Source organism: Microcaecilia unicolor, chromosome 9 (assembly GCF_901765095.1).
Source record: "Microcaecilia unicolor chromosome 9, aMicUni1.1, whole genome shotgun sequence".
Classification (NCBI taxonomy): Eukaryota; Metazoa; Chordata; class Amphibia; order Gymnophiona; family Siphonopidae; genus Microcaecilia; species Microcaecilia unicolor.
Window position 1 is genome coordinate 22,287,212 of NC_044039.1, and position 17,017 is coordinate 22,304,228.

The 17,017-nt window shown below is 46.1% G+C and overlaps 1 protein-coding gene across 1 annotated transcript in view; it reads left to right on the forward strand.

Moving 5' to 3' along the window:
- The window catches only part of PLXNC1 (plexin C1), a gene marked incomplete in the record, with an annotated part of 120,265 nt that overhangs the window by 61,342 nt on the left and 41,906 nt on the right, over nucleotides 1–17,017 (forward strand). The window contains 8 exon segments of the mRNA XM_030214674.1: nucleotides 45–126; nucleotides 3,997–4,203; nucleotides 4,290–4,469; nucleotides 6,050–6,149; nucleotides 8,616–8,717; nucleotides 9,804–9,907; nucleotides 14,347–14,400; nucleotides 15,478–15,611. Of these exon segments, the coding sequence (XP_030070534.1) occupies nucleotides 45–126; nucleotides 3,997–4,203; nucleotides 4,290–4,469; nucleotides 6,050–6,149; nucleotides 8,616–8,717; nucleotides 9,804–9,907; nucleotides 14,347–14,400; nucleotides 15,478–15,611 (963 nt within the window).

Consider the following 17,017-nt stretch of genomic DNA (forward strand, 5'->3'; position numbering starts at 1 on the left):
CAATTCAAGTCTTCTGTAAGTTGAAAAATATTTTCTTTTCATAGTGCTGGTCGAAACATAACTATAATCGGTAAGAACGTGGACCTTATTGATGATGTAACTATTTATGAGGAGAGTGGAAGCGAGGTAAGTCCAGAATGTATTTTATACAATAATCGAGTGCGTCTTGCAAATGAACCTTCTTCTTGTAAAGAAGGCAATGATGTTTAACCACATCCGTGGCTCAAGTGGGGAATTGCGCTTTCCACATAGACACTTAGGAAAAGATTTCGTGCCCCATGTAGTGAAGTGAGTCATTTTATTAGTGTGATTTTCTATGAAGTCCAGAAAAACAATTTTAAAACCGTTCTGAAAAAATTAAAAGTGCTTTGATAAAACAAATGTAAATCCTGTTAGAGATACCACCAGCTTTTTTGCAAATGAGAACCAGTTGGGGGACAGTTGGCCCTACATGAGTTAAGCTTAGCGCTCAACTTAATACACAGTCTCTTCAGGAAACAATGTGTATTGTTTAAGAGGACAATTTCTTAATAGGTCACCAAGGTTGAGAAGAGCACTTGTATCTGTATAAAATAGTATCACAAAGTCAGCCTAAATCACAGCTAAAGTGTGGCCATGTATCTTTACACCATACAGTACATGTATTTCATAACCTATGCATGTACTTTGGGACTTCCCCAAGCTCTGCCTAAACTCCTTTCCCAAATACACCTACCCTTAGGTCACCTAAAAGGCAGAGACAGATCACAAGTTTGTAGGCCCCTGGGTCAACTAGCACATAAGCCAGCTTATTTTCGAAAGAGAAGGCCGGCCATCTTCCGACACAAATCAGGAGATGGCCGGCCATCTCTTAAGGTCAGCGAAATCGGCATAATCGAAAGCCAATTTTGGCCGGCCTCAACTGCAGTCTGTCGCGGAGCCGGCCAAACCTCAAGGGGGCATGTCGGAAGGGTAGCGAAGGTGGGACAGGGGCGTGCTGGGGCGTGCTTAACAGATGGGCGCCCTCGGCCGATAATGGAAAAAAAGAAGGGCGTCCCTGGTGAGAATTTGGTCCACTTTATTTGGTCCTTTTTTTTTCAGGTCCAAGTCCCAAAAAAGTGCCCGAACTGACCAGATGACCACCTGAGGGAATCTGGGATCACCTCCCCTGACTCCCCCAGTAGTCACTAATCCCCTCCCACCCTCAAAAAAACAACTTTAAAAACTTTTTTTGCCAGCCTCTATGCCAGCCTCAAATGTCATACTCAGGTCCATTGCAGCAGTATACAGGTCCCTGGAGCAGTTTTAGTGGGTGCAGTGCACTTCAGGCAGGTGGACCCAGGCCCATCCCTCCCTACCTGTTACACTTGTGGTAGAAAATGGGAGCCCTTCAAAACCCACTGTACCCACATGTAGGTACCCCCCTTCACCCCTTAGGGCTATGGTAGTGGTGTATAGTTGTGGGGAGTGGGTTTTGGGGGGCTCAGCACACAAGGTAAGGGAGCTATGTACCTGGGACCAATTCGCAAAGTCCACTGTAGTGCCCCCTAGGGTGCCCGGTTGGTGCCCTGGCATGTGAGGGGGACCAGTGCACTACGAATCCTAGCCCCTCCCACAACCAAATGCCTTGGATTTATTCGTTTTTGAGATGGCCGGCTTCGGTTTCCATTATCGAAAAAAAAGATGGCTGGCTCCACCCCTTCGCAGCGCAGTCCTCGGAGATGGGCGTCCACGGTCGAAAATGTCCCTAAAGGCCTCCCCCTTCCCCCCCCCCCCTCCCCACTGCAACTACTGGAGTTAACTTTCCTTCCAACTTTGAGTCTGACCTGTTTCTTGCCTGATCTGTTGCCAGCTGGGGGTCCTGGCTGCAATTCACTAACAAATACACATTTTTGTCACTGGTTTCATATTTTACAACAATTCTGATTCTTTCTTATCTTTCTATTTTCAAAGTTTGTACTTAGCAGTGCCACTTAAAGGCTTTTGATCCTCAAGTTAGGCACAAAAATGTGGACTTACATTCTATAAAGGCAATTTAACAACTGACAAAATGTCAAGGACAAATGACATAAATGGAAGTAGGTTGTGTGGAGGGGCATAATCGAAAGGGACGTCCTCGTTTCGATTTGGACGTCCTCGCAAAATGTCCCCATCCAGGGGCGTGGAAACCCATATTTTTGAAACAAAATGGACATCCATCTTTCATTTCGATAATACGGTCAGAGACGCCCAAATCCTGAAATTTGGTCATCCTTAAAGATGGTCGTCCCTAGACTTGGTCGATTCTGATTTTTGCCGATAATGGAAACCATGAACGTACATCTCAGAAACGACCAAATGCAAGCCATTTGGCCGAGGGAGGAGCCAGCATTTGTAGTGCACTGGTCCCCCTGACATGCCAGGACATCAACCGGGCACCCTAGGGGGCACTGCAGTGGTCTTCCTAAATTGCTCCCAGGAACATAGCTCCCTTACCTTGTGTGCTGAGTCTCCCAAAATCCACTCCCCACAACTGTACACCACCACCATAGCCCTTATGGGTGAAGGGGGGCACCTAGATGTGGGTACAGTGGGTTTCTGGTGGGTTTTGGAGGGCTCGCTGTTTTCTCCACAAACGTAACAGGTGGGGGGGATGGGCCTGGGTCCGCCTGCCTGAAGTGCACTGCACCCACTAAAACTGCTCCAGGGACCTGCATACTGCTGTCATGGACCTGAGTATGACATCTGAGGCTGGCAATCAATATTTTGAAAGATGTTGTTTGAGGGTGGGAGGGGGTTAGTGACCACTGGGGGAGTAAGGGGAAGTTATCCTCGATTCTCTCCGGTGGCCATCTGGTCATTTCGGGACCTTTTTGTGCCTTGGTCGTAAGAAAAACATGACCAGGTAAAGTTGTCTAAGTGTTCGTCAGGGACATCCTTGTTTCTTTCGATTATGGGTCGAGGACGTCCTTGTGTTAGGTATACCCTAGTCCCGCCTTCACTACGCCTCCGATACACCCCCTTGAACTTTGGCCATCCCTGCGACGGAAAGCAGTTGGGGACGTCCAAAATCGGCTTTCGATTATACCGATTTTTAGCCAATAACCCCAGACCTTTTGATCCCGTGATGTTTGACCTTTAACACCTGACTGACCTTCAACACCCAACCCTTGGCATTTGACCTTATAAATGGCCCATGGCCTTGGACATTTGACCCATAACCTCCAAGCTTTGACCCATAAACTTTGACCTTTGACCTTTGACTGTAGGTTAAAAACTGGTTAAACGATAGGAGGTCATGAGTACATGTGTAATGGAGTCTTATTGACCTTATTCTTCCCTTCGACCAACCCAACCTTAAGTCCATGACACACATGTTGGTTTCGGTTGCTAAGAAAGAGGTAACATGGTTATGGACATTTTCAGCATATGTACTCTCTTTCTGGAATGTTCTTTCCTGGAAACTGTGAACTCTGCTTTTAGTGAGCATCATTCACAGTGCAGGTTTGCAAAATGGCTGACATGTACAAGTAAATGCCTAATTTGTGCGCACCAAATAATTGACTGATTCGATTAGAGCCAATAATTAGGCACTAACAATTAATTATTGGCACTAATTGGCAACAATTTGAAGCTACCCATGCGTCTCATTAGGCGCTATTCTTTAAAGATGCACACATAAATGTTTAAGCATGCAACTGAAAAGGGGGCATGGCCATAGGAGGGGGATGGGCAGGTCAGGGATGTTTAATACAGAAGCCCGCAGCATTATAGAATACGGGAGATCCACGCCTAATTTTGGAGTGAGGATCTACTCCAGGTTTCAGTTGGTGTAAATCCTTGTGCTCAAAATTGGGCACAGATTCCAGCATAAGCGTTATTCTGTAAACAACGATCGACTCAAGAGTACCATTTATAGAATAGTACTCAGTGCTACTGGGTTTGGTTTTTGGTTTTGACACCCAAATTTGGGCACCATTTACTGAATCTAGTCCTGTATATAGGATTTGCGATTAATCGTTTGCCATTCTGTTCTAGATCTCCGTGTTCCCTGGAAATCAGACGCACCGCCATTTTCTGTCACCTTATCACAGCAGTGCAAAACCAAACCAGATATTAAACCTGAGATTAAAGATGGGAGGGCATCACAAAGATTGTTCAGCCTTACGGTATCTTCCTGATCCCAAATTCACTAAATTTGAGCTGCACACAGATGTTGACTCGGTACTGGGATTAACATTAACGGTAAATCAAAAGCTTAAACTCTGTGGAGTGAGTTCGTGATCAAATTATGCCCCTGTCATTCTTACTTCCTACTTTTGTTTCTACAGAAAGAAAAAGACCAGTTGAATATTACTCCAGGCGAACTTAATATTTCTATCTCCCATAAAGACAAGCGTTACCCATGTGAGGTTGCTAATATTATTGAAAACCTTGAAGACATTACGATCCATTGTAAAGCAAATAAGACTGCAAATGAAAAGATTGACAAATCGAGTGTGACAATAACTGTAAGTAAGGCAACATTTTGCAGTGAGTAAGCATCATTAGACATTAAGGAGTGGCCAAGTGGTTAGAGCACCGGTCTTGCAATCCAGAGGTGGCCGGTTCAAATCCCACTGCTGCTCCTTGTGATCTTGGGCAAGTCACTTAACCCTCCATTGCCTCAGGTACAAACTTAGATTGTGAGCCCTCCTGGGACAGAGAAATATCCACCCTACCTGAATGTAACTCACCTTGAGCTGGGGGCATAGCCAGACCTCGGCAGGAGGGGGAGCCAGAGCCCGAAGTGGGGGGGCACTGTTTAGCTGCCTCCCCCCACCCACCACCTTGGACCCCACCGCCGCCCGCCTGCCCCGCCGCCGTATCAGGTACCTTGTTTGCTGGCGGGGGTCCCCAATCCCCGCCAGTCGAAGAGTCTTCTTCAGCGCCAGTCGACTCCGGCGCCTTCGTTGTGTGGTCATCTGTTTCTGACGCCTTACGTCCTGCACGGGGCTACATGCACGGTGCAGGACGTAAGGCTCTGACTGCAAGTAGCATGAAAATACATACAAAACAGGGCATTACCTATTCCTCCCCAGTGCTCAGCAGGCAGCGCTTCAAACATTGGCACTGCTCCTGCGTCAAACCCTACACCAGCTCAGAACTGGCATTAGGGATTCTAGAGCATTGGGGAGGAATGGAGAACCCTTTCCAGCAAACATTTCATGCTTACAGGCCTCCCACTCCCTCCCCCCCCCCCCCCCCCCCGGGCACAGGGGGCTGGAGGTCTGGTGGGCCTCCAGCCCCCCTAACCCCACCCCAACACCAAAAAATGTTTCCCGGTGGCCCAGTGGGCAACCCTTCCCCCCCCTGCCCCCAGTCACCCTGGTGGTCTAGTGCCCCCCCAAGTACCCCCTGTACTTTTAGAAGTGGAGAAGGGAATAAAACTCCCTCTTCCTGGGGCACCGCTTTCAAAATGGCGGTGCTCTGCTCTGCCCGGTGCATCCTGGGATGCACTGGGCAGGGCTTCAATCCCTTTTTCCAATGGACCTCCAGCCCCCTGTGTCCAGGGGATGCAGGGTAGCCCACTGGGCCACCAAGAAAACTTGTCCGGGGAGTTTAGGGAGGCTGGAGGTCCACCAGACCTCCAGCCTCTTGCGTGCGGAGAGGGGGGACCTCCAGCCTGGTCTTCTTGACAGCCTGGACCTGTCAAACAACTTCTTTAGGAGGATTGGCCCGAGAAAGCTTAATTTTCTTACGCTGCATGTATTACGTCAATGACCCCCCCTAAATGTCCAGGAAGCCTAAAATGCATTCATTATTGGAAACTTGTCTTTAGAATTCCTGTGTTGTAAATTACTTGCACACCTTTTGGTGATTAAAGTTAACTAATAAAAATATCTGAATGGTTCTTTCCTGTTAAACTTTTGGCATTCTTTTCTACATTCATTTGTTTTATTTGTAAACCGCTTTGATCTGCCTGTCGGCAAAAGCGGTATATCAAGATTAAATAGACATAACTATGCAGACTTTGGGCTTTAGAAGATTGAGGCTGGGGTACTGAGTAATATGTTTAAACTCCACTAACACATGTTTGTGTTTTTTAAAGGTCATATTAGGAAATTTTACTGGCACCTTGAACCCATCCTCATCTGCTACCTATTTATACTTTCTCATTGTGATCCCAATTTTGCTCATTGTGATGATAGGTAGGTAGATTTTCTTTACTAATTCTTTCCTGTTACAGATTATTCCTCTGTTGATATCAACTTATTTTGCAAAATACATAGGTATCCAGTTTGTTTAAGCCATAGTTATTTTGGTTATATAAAATTCTAGGGGGTCATTCCGTAACTGGGCACCCCCTGTCAGGCATTCTAATGCTTCAGGGTGAAATCCTATACTACTTATTGTTTTGACAGAGCTTTTAAATCTCCGTCGTAAGGGCTCGGAGCTTCATGGTGGTCTGAATGTCCCAACAGCTTACTCACGTGTGTCTAACCTCCTTTTGCTTTCCGTTAAATACGTACGATTGTTTCTTTGTTGGCTGATCTTTTCCTTTCCTGTTTTCTTTTGGCGTTCTTTTCATTTTTCTCGCTTAACTTTAATTGTTTTAATTTGTTAGCCGAAGAACAGGGACCCCGGCAGCCTCACAAACAAGCCAAACACAGCAAGGTTAAAAAGACTGATCAGCAGATAATATCCAATATATGAAAGCTTTATAAAACATTCAGGACTCGACATGAGTCGTGTTTCGGTCAAAAATGGCCTTCCTCAGGAGTATGGATGTATGGATTTTCTAGCTAGTCTTTTGATAATACATATAATGCTGTAAACTAATTTATAATTAGACTGTCGTGCCATTCAGCTTACTGCTGATTCTTTATGAACAGATTATGACGCTGGAACACTCAAGTCCTCTCGCTATGCAGTTCATCTTAGCTGGTTAAATGCTGAATATCGCAATTAACTGGCAACGTTTTGATCAGCCGTGTATGCCTGGATATTCAATGCCAGAGCCTGGAAGTGATTCAGAATTGCATATTCGGGGATAAAGCCACCAGCAGTCAGCAAAACGCTGATCGCCACGGGCCTGTAAAGGGGTTCTCCGCTTCTGTTTTGGGGTTGTAACCAAAAGCCCAGTTCAGGGCACAGGGTTCTGGTGCAGCACCACACCTTAATCCGGACTCAGTTTTAAACAAAAGGTTTTAATGCAGACCCAGTTCCACAAAACATAATCGAACCCCAACCCTCCCCCCCTCAGTTCAAAAGTTCAATTAAAGTTCAGCTCACAAACTTAAGTAAAGTTCAGTTCAACGACTTAAGCTCAGTTCAAAAGCTCAAGTAAAAAAAAAAACGACCATGAGCACATCACCTTTCCTCCTGTAGGACTCCAGCAGCCCTGCAGCAAGCAGGGCTGGCAGTTCACCTCCCACTCCACAGTAACAAATTCCTGTGGCTTCCCACAACTGCCTTTAAGTGCTGGAAAGGTTGGCTTTTGTAACTTCCCAGTCCATGCTGGCTTGCTCCTCTAAGCAGGGAAGTTCTGGAGGCGGGTCCTTTTCCTCCTCCACGTACTCCATAGGTTCAGTTAGCTCTTCACAGACTTTCTCCTCTCCCACACTTCTGAGAGCTTTCATGAGATCTGCCCTCTCCTCCTCACAGCTGGGAGGAATTATATATTGATTTTGCAACCACGGAAATTGGGCTTCTTGACTGCTGCTCCCTCTGCTGGTAGCTGGAGTAACTGGCCCACATTTCCTGGAGTTACGCCCATTCCTGCTAATGCTACCGTAGAGGTTCCTTCCATGTTATTGGGTCCACCCCTCTCTTTCAGTCTCCAAAGGGATTCTGGGTATGGTAGTTCTGGGGTTGGCTGCTTCTGTCTATGGTCATGTTTACCTTCCTTATCACAGGCCCTTACTATTTAGTTACATAGCACTGTAATATGCTTATGTGCCCATTGCCTCGTCTCTTGCTATATTTAAATCCTGCCTTAAACTCATGTTTTTGAGCCTGCTTTTAAAACTTAGGCTTTGCTTCTCCTTATGTTGGCTTTCTCAGTTAGTCTATTTTCTACCATTTTCTGTAGCAAAGTTCCTGTTGTATAACAGCGATTAGTGTATCTGGGTTTAAAAAAGGGTTGGATAAATTCCTGGAGGGAAAGTCCATAGTCTGCTATTGAGACAGACATGGGAAGCAACTGCTTGGCCTGGGATTTGTAATATGGAATGTTGCTACTCTTTCAGATTCTGCATGGAATCTTGTCACTCTTTAGGATTCCGGAATCTTGCTATTCTTTGGGGTTCTACATGGAATGTTGCTACTCTTTGAGTTCCTGCACAGAATCTTGTCACTCTTTAGGATTCCGGAATCTTGCTATTCTTTGGGGGTTCTACATGGAATGTTGCCACAATTTGGGTTTCCACCAGGTACTTGTGACCTGGCTTGGCCACTGTTTGGAAAACAGGACACTGGGCTACATGGACCATTGGTCTGATCCAGTATGGCTACTCTTATGTTCTTATGTCTTGTCTTTGTTCTTTGAGTGTCTCTTATAGGTGTCAGTACAGCGCTGCCTGTATCTTGCACTTTATAAATGACTCATAGTTGCAGCTGACTGTTTTTCTGTAGTTCCGCATTTGGTGATTTTTCACAACCTGTTTGTTTTACAGTTGCCATTCTGATAACCAGACACAAATCACAACAATTAAGCCACAAACTGAGCGAACATCTTGAGATGCTGGAATGCGAGATTCGCAAAGAAATACGCGTGGGTAGGTTTTGTACAGAAAGAAGTGCAAAGGCAGTTCTATAGACCAATAGATAACCTAAAATAGGGGAAAGGAAAAGGAATGGGATTACAATCAAAGTGGTTTACATAATATATACCTATACATAAAACATTATATACCTAGTGGAATGGAGGGTTAAGTGACTTGCCCAGAGTCACAAGGAGCTAGCCCAGATAAAATGTTTTCACCTGTGTGCGCGCACACACACACACACACACTCCATAACGCTTAGACTTATACCCCCTCTGTAACACTTAGAATTATTAGCACTCAACGTGTAATTAAACTCTGGAATTCGTTGCCAGAGAATGTGGTAAAAGCAGTTAGCTTAGTGGGGTTTAAAAAAGGCAGTGGTGTACCAAGGTGGGGGCGGTCCGCCCCGGGTGCACGCTGCTGGGGGGGGGGGGGTGCCGCGCACCTGTCTGCTCCACTTGTTTCGTGCTCCCTCTGCCCCGGAACAGGTTACTTCCTGTTCCGGGGCAGAGGGAGCACGGAACGAGCGAAGCAGACAGGCGCGCGGCACCCCCCCCCCCCCAGCAGGTAAAAATGCACCCGGGGGGGTGTCCTTTCACCGGGGGGGGAGGTGCGTCCTTTCTCCGGGGGCACGCTGCACCTGGGGGGGTGCATCAGCGATCCGCCCCGGGCGTCAGCCACCCTAGGAACACCACTGAAAAAAGGTTTGGCTAGCTTCCTAAAAGAAAAGTCCATAAGCCATTATTAAAATGGTCTTGGGAAAATCCACTGCTTCTTTCTGGGATAAGCAGCATAAAATGTATTGTACTGTTTTGGGATCTTACCAGGTACTTGTGACTTGGGTTGGCCACTGTTGGAAACAGGAAACTGGACTTGATGGACCTTCAGTCTGTCCCAATATGGCAACACTTCTGTACTTCTGTACTTAGTTAACTGCTCAGGTTCACACCTTGAGTCATGAAGTAGTGGAATCAAATTCACTTTATATGAATCCTATGGGGTATGTGCTTAGCACTTTGTCATTGAAATGTTAGTGAACTCTTGTTTCACCTGTGATTGTGTGTGTTTTTTATGTGTGTGGGCTTTTTGTTCTAGGTTTTGCTGAACTACAGATGGATAAGTTAGATGTGGTGGATACCTCTGGTACGATTCCCTTCCTTGACTACAAACATTTTGCCCTCAAAACCTTCTTCCCAGAGGTAAAGATTTCTCAAGCTTGCTTGCCTGATCTTTGAAGGTGAAGGTGCAGCAGAGCACTGCCAAATGTTATGGCAGTACAATGTGCCGAACTTTATACCAGATCTTTTCATCTTCCAAAAGTCTTTAGCGAAGAATTCATTCCCAAGCATCTAACGTTAAGAGAGAGTCCTGTTTCCTTGATTCTTGTGATCATTGTAATTTAACTTACCTACGGTATTTCCTCTTCTTTAATGTCTTTTGCAACAGAACGTTTTTCATACATCAAGCGTTAGATTGACCATGTTGGCAGTGGCGATCCTAGGTCGGCTGCCACCCGGGGCGGATCGCTGCTGTGCACGCCCCCCCCCCCCCCCCCTGGGTGCAGCAGCATCCGTCCCCCCAGGGTGCAGCACGACACCCCCCCCCCCCCGGTGCAATGACACCCCCCTCCCCGACGCACCAAGCCCCCCCCCCAGGGTGCATTCTTGGCTGCTTGTTAAGCCAACTAAGTTATGCACGTTGTTATGCATCTAGAATATGACTAGAATATGACTAGATTTCAGTTCAGACCTCTAGGAGCGCTATAAAGAACCTGGGGTTATGTGCATACATGGAAAGAACGCCCAGGGTTTGCCCATACCCCAAGTCAGAAAACGAGAGGCACACAGAGGCCCACTTGCACACATAGCCCACTTGCACGCCCCCTTGCAGTTAGGCACTATCCAGCTCATTTTCGAAAGAGAAGGGCACCCATCTTCTGACACAAATCGGGAGATGGGCGTCCTTCTCTCAGGGCCGGCCAAATCGGCATAATCGAAAGCCGATTTTGGCCGAACTCAACTGCTTTCCGTCGCAGGGACTGCCAAAGTTCACGGGGGGGGGGGGGGGTGTCGGCAGTGTACAGAAGTCGGGACGGGTTAACAGATGGCCGTCCTCGGCAGATAATGGAAAAAAGAAGGGCGTCCCTGACAAGCATTTGGCTGACTTGGTCCCTTTTTGTTCACGACCAAGCCTTGAAAAGGTGCCCGAACTGACCAGATGACCACTGGAGGGAATCGGGGATGACCTCCCCTTACTTCCCCAGTGGTCACCAACCCCCTCCCACCCAAAAAAACTAATTAAAAAAACATTTTTTCCAGCCTCTGTGCCAGCCTCAAATGTCATACCCAGCTCCATCACAGCAGTATGCAGGTCCCTGGAGCAGTTTTAGGAGGTACTGCAGTGCACTTCAGGCAGGCGGACCCAGGCCCATCCCCCCCTACCTGTTACACTTGTGGTGGTAAATGGGAGCCCTCTAAAACCCACCTGAAACCCACTGTACCCACATATAGGTGCCCCATTACCCTTTAAGGGCTATGGTAGTGGTGTACAGTTGTGGGGAGTGGGTTTTGGGGTGGTTTGGGGGGGTCTCAACACCCAAGGTAAGGGAGCTATATGCACCTGGGATCAATTTGTGAAGTCCACTGAAGTGCCCCCTAGGGTGCCCGGTTGGTGTCCTGGCACATGAGAAGGGGCCAGTGCACTACGAATGTTGGCTCCTCCCACGACCAAAGGGCTTGGAGTTAGACGTTTTTGAGATGGCCGTCCTCAGTTTCTATTATAGGCGAATACCGAGGTTGGCCACCTCTAAGGTCGGCGATCTCAACATTTAGGTCGACTTAAATGTTGAGATTTGGCCGGCCTCGACCGTATTATCGAAACGAAAGATGGACGTCCATCTTGTTTCAATAATACGGGTTGCCCTGCCCCTTTATGGGGCCGTCCTTAGAGATGGGCGCCCCCAGTTCGATTATGCCGCTCCATGGCACATAGGTGCTGCCTTATTGAATAATGCCTAGTGGACGTAGATGCCTAACTGTCGATTAATGGCACCTTCAATGCACATAAGTGGCATATACCTCTAGGTACCAGCTTATAGCAGTGGCATAGCCAAGGGTGGGCCTGGGTGGGCCCAGGCCCACCTATTTTGGGCTCTGGCCCACCCAGTAGCAGCACAACTATGAAACGTCTGGCAGGGATTCCCAAGCCCCACCAGCCGAAAATTCCTATCCTTCCTGCATACCAGCCTTCTCTCTGATGTATTCCCACCTATGTGGAAACAGGAAGTTGCTTCAAAGGGAACGCTGTGGAGCCAACATGAGAAGTGCATTATTTGCTGCTTGCTGCCAGTGAAAATCTGCTATTTAAAAGGTAGGGGGGAAGGGAGGTGTTTGAGAGACCATATGGCATGCAGGCGAGAGAGGGAGAGACCAAATCACTTGTGGGACAGAGTGGAGTTCTTCTGCCCACCATCTTGGGCCCAGGCTCACCCAAAATTGGGTGTCTGGCTACGCCCCTGGCTTATAGAATTGCCCCATTTATTTATTAAGATTTATTTACCGCCTTTTTGAGGGTCGTCACTTGGGGGCTCTACCACCAGCCTAACATGGATGCCAGCAGTAATGCCACCCCCAGCGTGCGCCATTTTCAGCACAACTGAAAATCTTTTCTTTTTTTTTTTACCCCCAGGGGTTACATATTAGCCAGGCAGTGCACCGTGTAGGTCTACAATTGAGCTAGCCTAGACTAAACTAAAAAATTATCCATTTTGCAGCTGAATATCATTGCTAAATGGGTGGAGGTATATATTCAAAATTATTTCACTGGGCAGGAGATAGTACTGCTGAATATCAGCTGTGACCATCCAGGCACCATCTGATTATTGCCAGAGGGGTCTGGAAGCAGACTCGGGGTGGAGCAAGGACATTATCTGATTAGCGAAGACAGTGCCTGGATAAAGTAAGGAAAACAAAGAGGCTGTCCTAGTATGCCGGCACCAGTCTGAATATGGGCCTGCAGCTGGTGTTTTGAGGCTGCTTGTATCTCCTCCCAAATTAGCATAAACCAGCCATTCTCTACTGGAAGGAGTAAAAGAAACTAAAACTACAAGATAATGAGAGAGGCAATTCTTTTTTATTATTTATCAATAGTAATTTACAATTACAAATGCTAGTTTCTCATGGGGGGGAGTGCAGGGGACCCAAACATGTGGTCTACCTCTGCTTCTCCCCAACGTAATGCTCTGATACAGCGGTTTATATACCTTTTGTGTTAAGCAAGGCTTCAGCACTTATCTTCCTGAGAAATCATTCTGTCGTCTGTTCACACCATCTGTCTCCGCGTCACTAAATCTCACATTCTTCTGTTCCAGGCCCCGTTTGCACATAGGAATGTCTTACCAGGTCATAAGTCCCTGGGCCTCACGATTTATAGCCTTTACCAATTTTGACTCCACTCTAGAGTGGACAACTAAGTTTATAGTGTTTACTTAGGTGCTAGCAGACCATGAGCTCTGATTCTTTAAAAGAGGTCAACTATGAGAGACGCTCGAGGCCTGCTTTTACAGGTCTTAACCATGGTTCATATTTCATAGTTCATAACTGTATCCCATAATATACACTGGATAACTGCCTTGGCTGAGCCCAGATTAGGCCCAGGACTGAATATCTGAGTTTCATTCAGTCCACAGCTGTCAGCAGCTTGAAAACCACTGACCACCATGGGCTGAATATCAAAGAGTTCATTTTTAAGGTCATCACCATACTCTGAAGGAAACAATTGCCTAAAATGTTTTCATGATGCAAAAACGTATTTTTATTAATCTCCACAAATACCTAATTGCCTGAAAAATAAACCACTAAAATTAAAATGTCTAAACATGTAGGACCAGTAGCCTTAGTTAAATCGTTTATCGTTTATTCATTTACTAGACCGTCGTTTATTACAAAGGTAAATCAGAATAGTTTACAATATAAAATAACATTAAAACACTAAGTAGACATACTCTGAAATCCATTTATGATAGAAAAGCACTACAAAAGTCAACACATACAGATTTCAACAAGCTATAATCATAGACATTAGTAGAACTAAAAAAACTAAAAATTTTGGGGGGGTTTTTCTTCATTTTTATTTTATTTTATTTTTTTTTTTTTTCGAATGTCTCACGAAAAAAATGTGTTTTTAAAGCTTTACAAAATGAGTATAAGAATCTTCAAGCCTAAGTTCTTTAGGAAGACAATTCCAAAGTGAGGGAGCCAAGAAACAAAATGCGGATGTTCGCGTTGATTCCCATCTAGCTTTGGATGGAGATGGAATTACAAGTCTGTTGTCTGTCAATGACCAAAGTGTCCGAGTTGGTGTATAAGGGATAGTAAGGTTAGACAGATATGATGGACTAGATAAATAAAAAGCTTTATGTGTCAATGTCAAAACTTTGAATTTTATCCTTGCTTCTACTGGTAGCCAATGCAATTGATGTAACGTGTAGGTATATCTATCAGCACATTTGCATTTTTAAGAGGTTAGTATTGTTGACAAGACACCTGTTCCCATGCACCGATCTGCATTTGTCATGATGTGTAAAGCACTTTCCTGATCCTATGAATATGTCATGTTAATTTGTTTTCTTCTCTTCCAGTCACTAGGCTTATCATTCAACACCATGGAAGAGTTTTGTGCTCCAGTTCGTCCAGTAAGTGTCTGAAAGTAAAGAATTTCTCATCCAAATATATATTCTGCAGTTGATTGAGTTTTGACTCAGGTCACGAATAACAACTCTAGTCTTCCAGTTCTGCTATCCAGACTCTCCAGTGAGAGAACATCATGCTTGCATTGAAAGAAAGATCCGGTGAAAGAGCTACAGAGTTCAGCCAGCTTCAGCGGGGCAGGAGTTAGTGTGTGGTAGGGAAATTAGTGGGACCCGTGTCCTTTCTTTAAGGCATCTTGCTCTAAGAAAAACAGATCCCTACCCTCGTAGTTGCAAAGCCTGTGAGTTCTGCACCAGCTCTGAAAAATCGAGCATAATTTCACTTTGAAATTTGTCCTAGGAAAAATGTCCCCAGTTTGCAGTAGTTTTTTGTTCAGATGCTCTTCCTCCAAGAAATAACGCACGCAGTTTTAAAAGCACAGAAAGAGATGCTATTATTGTCACCACCTGGTAATTGCCTCTACATTAAAGCTACCTGGAGTGTAAGCAGTTTTCACAAAGTCCTTTTTATCTGGCTAAATGGCTTTCCAAAATTGTCCTGCTCAATTGCGAATGAAAAACAAAAATACTTAAAGGCAACGTTGTGGAGGGTTGTGAGAACTTAAATTCCATTTTCCCTGCGAGATGCTCCTGAATTTTTTTCTAAGGTCAAGTTAGTGACAGACTGGGTCAAAGCATTTTCCTGACTAAGAGGCCCTTTTATTAACGTGTGGTAAAAGGGGGCCTACACTAACCTCAGCGTGTGTTTTTGATGTCCGCTGAGACTCCCTTTTACTGCAGTGGGTAAAAGGCTGTCTTTTTTTGTCAAAAAGAAATGGCGCTGTGGTGAGCAGCCATTTCGGAGGGGAGCCCTTACTGCCACCCATTGAGATGGCAGTAGGGGCTCTTGCAGTAACCCGGCAGTACAAAAATAGAAATATTTTTGTAGCGCCAGAAATAGCACACACTGGGGGGTGGGAACATTTTGCAAAATCGTCTTCATTATGATATTAGTGTTGCATTCAAGAGTTCTTCTGATTTTTTGCATTTGGCTAGAAGTTTACAGTTTCACTCTCCTTTTAGTCATTTCAGAGCAATGACCCTGTTGAGCAGAACGAATGCGTAACAGCTTTGAGCGCTTTAATTTGTAACAAGGCATTTCTCGTTAATCTCATTCATACCCTGGAAAAACAGGACACTTTCACCGTCAAGGACAGGTACGATCCATATCCTTTTTACTTTTCTGTACAAGCAGGGGCGTAGCCAGGCATCCAATTTTGGGTGGGCCTGGGCCCAACATGAGTGGGCAGAACTCCGCCCTGTCCCACGAGTGATTTGGTCTCTCCCTCTCTTGCCTGCATGCCATATACAAGCTCATTTTCAAAGCACTTAGCCTCCCAAAGTTCCATAGAAACCTATGGAACTTAGCCTCCCAAAGTGCTTTGAAAATATGCCTCTTGGTCTCTCAAACATCCCTCCTCCCCCGCATACCTTTTAAGTAGAAGATTTTCACCGGCAGCGAGCAGCAACTAATACACACTGCTCATGTTGGCCCACAGCCTTCCCTCTGATGCAACTTCCTGTTTCTGCATAGGCGGGAACATATCAGAGGGAAGACTGTAGGACCGGTGCGAACAGCATGTATCAGTCGCTGCTCACTGTAGTTGAAGGTCTGCTATTTACAAGGTATGCAGGAGGGACAGCTGTTGGGAATTTTTGGCTGGTAGGGCTTGGGGATCCCTGCCAGCCACTTCATAGGTGTGCTGCTATTGGGTGGGCCTGAGCCCAAAGTGGGTGAGCCTGGGCCCAACCTTGGCTACGCCACTATGTACAAGAGGTATTCTTGAAATGGTATTGTCATTTTTGTTACAAATCCTATATAATAATGTGCACCTCCAACGTTCCATGTCTGGCTGCCTGGGTTCATAACATCTCCTGACGTCAGCCAGCCTCCAGCGTTCCATTCCCCCTCACTGTCCCGCCCTCGCGTCAAGACGTAATGACGTCAGAGGACGGAACAGTGAGAGGGAAGGGAACGCTGGAGGCGAGCTGACGTCAGGAGGGATGTTACGAACGGGACGGAAGCCAGCGCCAGCCAGCCAGAGAACGTTCAGGTACAAATCGAGGAGAGGAGAGAATCGCGGGACATCGAGGTGAGGGAGGGAGGAAAGGGAGGGCAGGGCAGAGGAGAATTGATGTACATGGATGGGATGGGAGGACAGTAGAGGAGAGAATTGCGGGACACAGATGGGAGGGCAGGGAAGAGGAGAATCGCTGGACATGGAGGGAATGGGAGGGCAGGGGAGAGAGAAAAAAAAAAAGCTTACATGACAGCCTTCCTAGGGCCCATTTCATTGTTGAGGAAACTTCCATGGTTCCACTAGTAAATAAATAAAAATGTGTGATCTTAAGCTTAACCCATTAGTGCCCAATGTTCCCATATTTGTTCCCACATATGGGAACATTGGGCACTAATGGGTTAATGTCCCATGCCATTTTGTCCCCTACCGTGACACATTTTAGGACTAAATAGACTTGATAAAGTGGATCAGTTTATTGTGCATGGAGTATCCAATCCAGTCCATGACCAAATCAGTTCCTGAAATTAGCCAAATCAGTCATT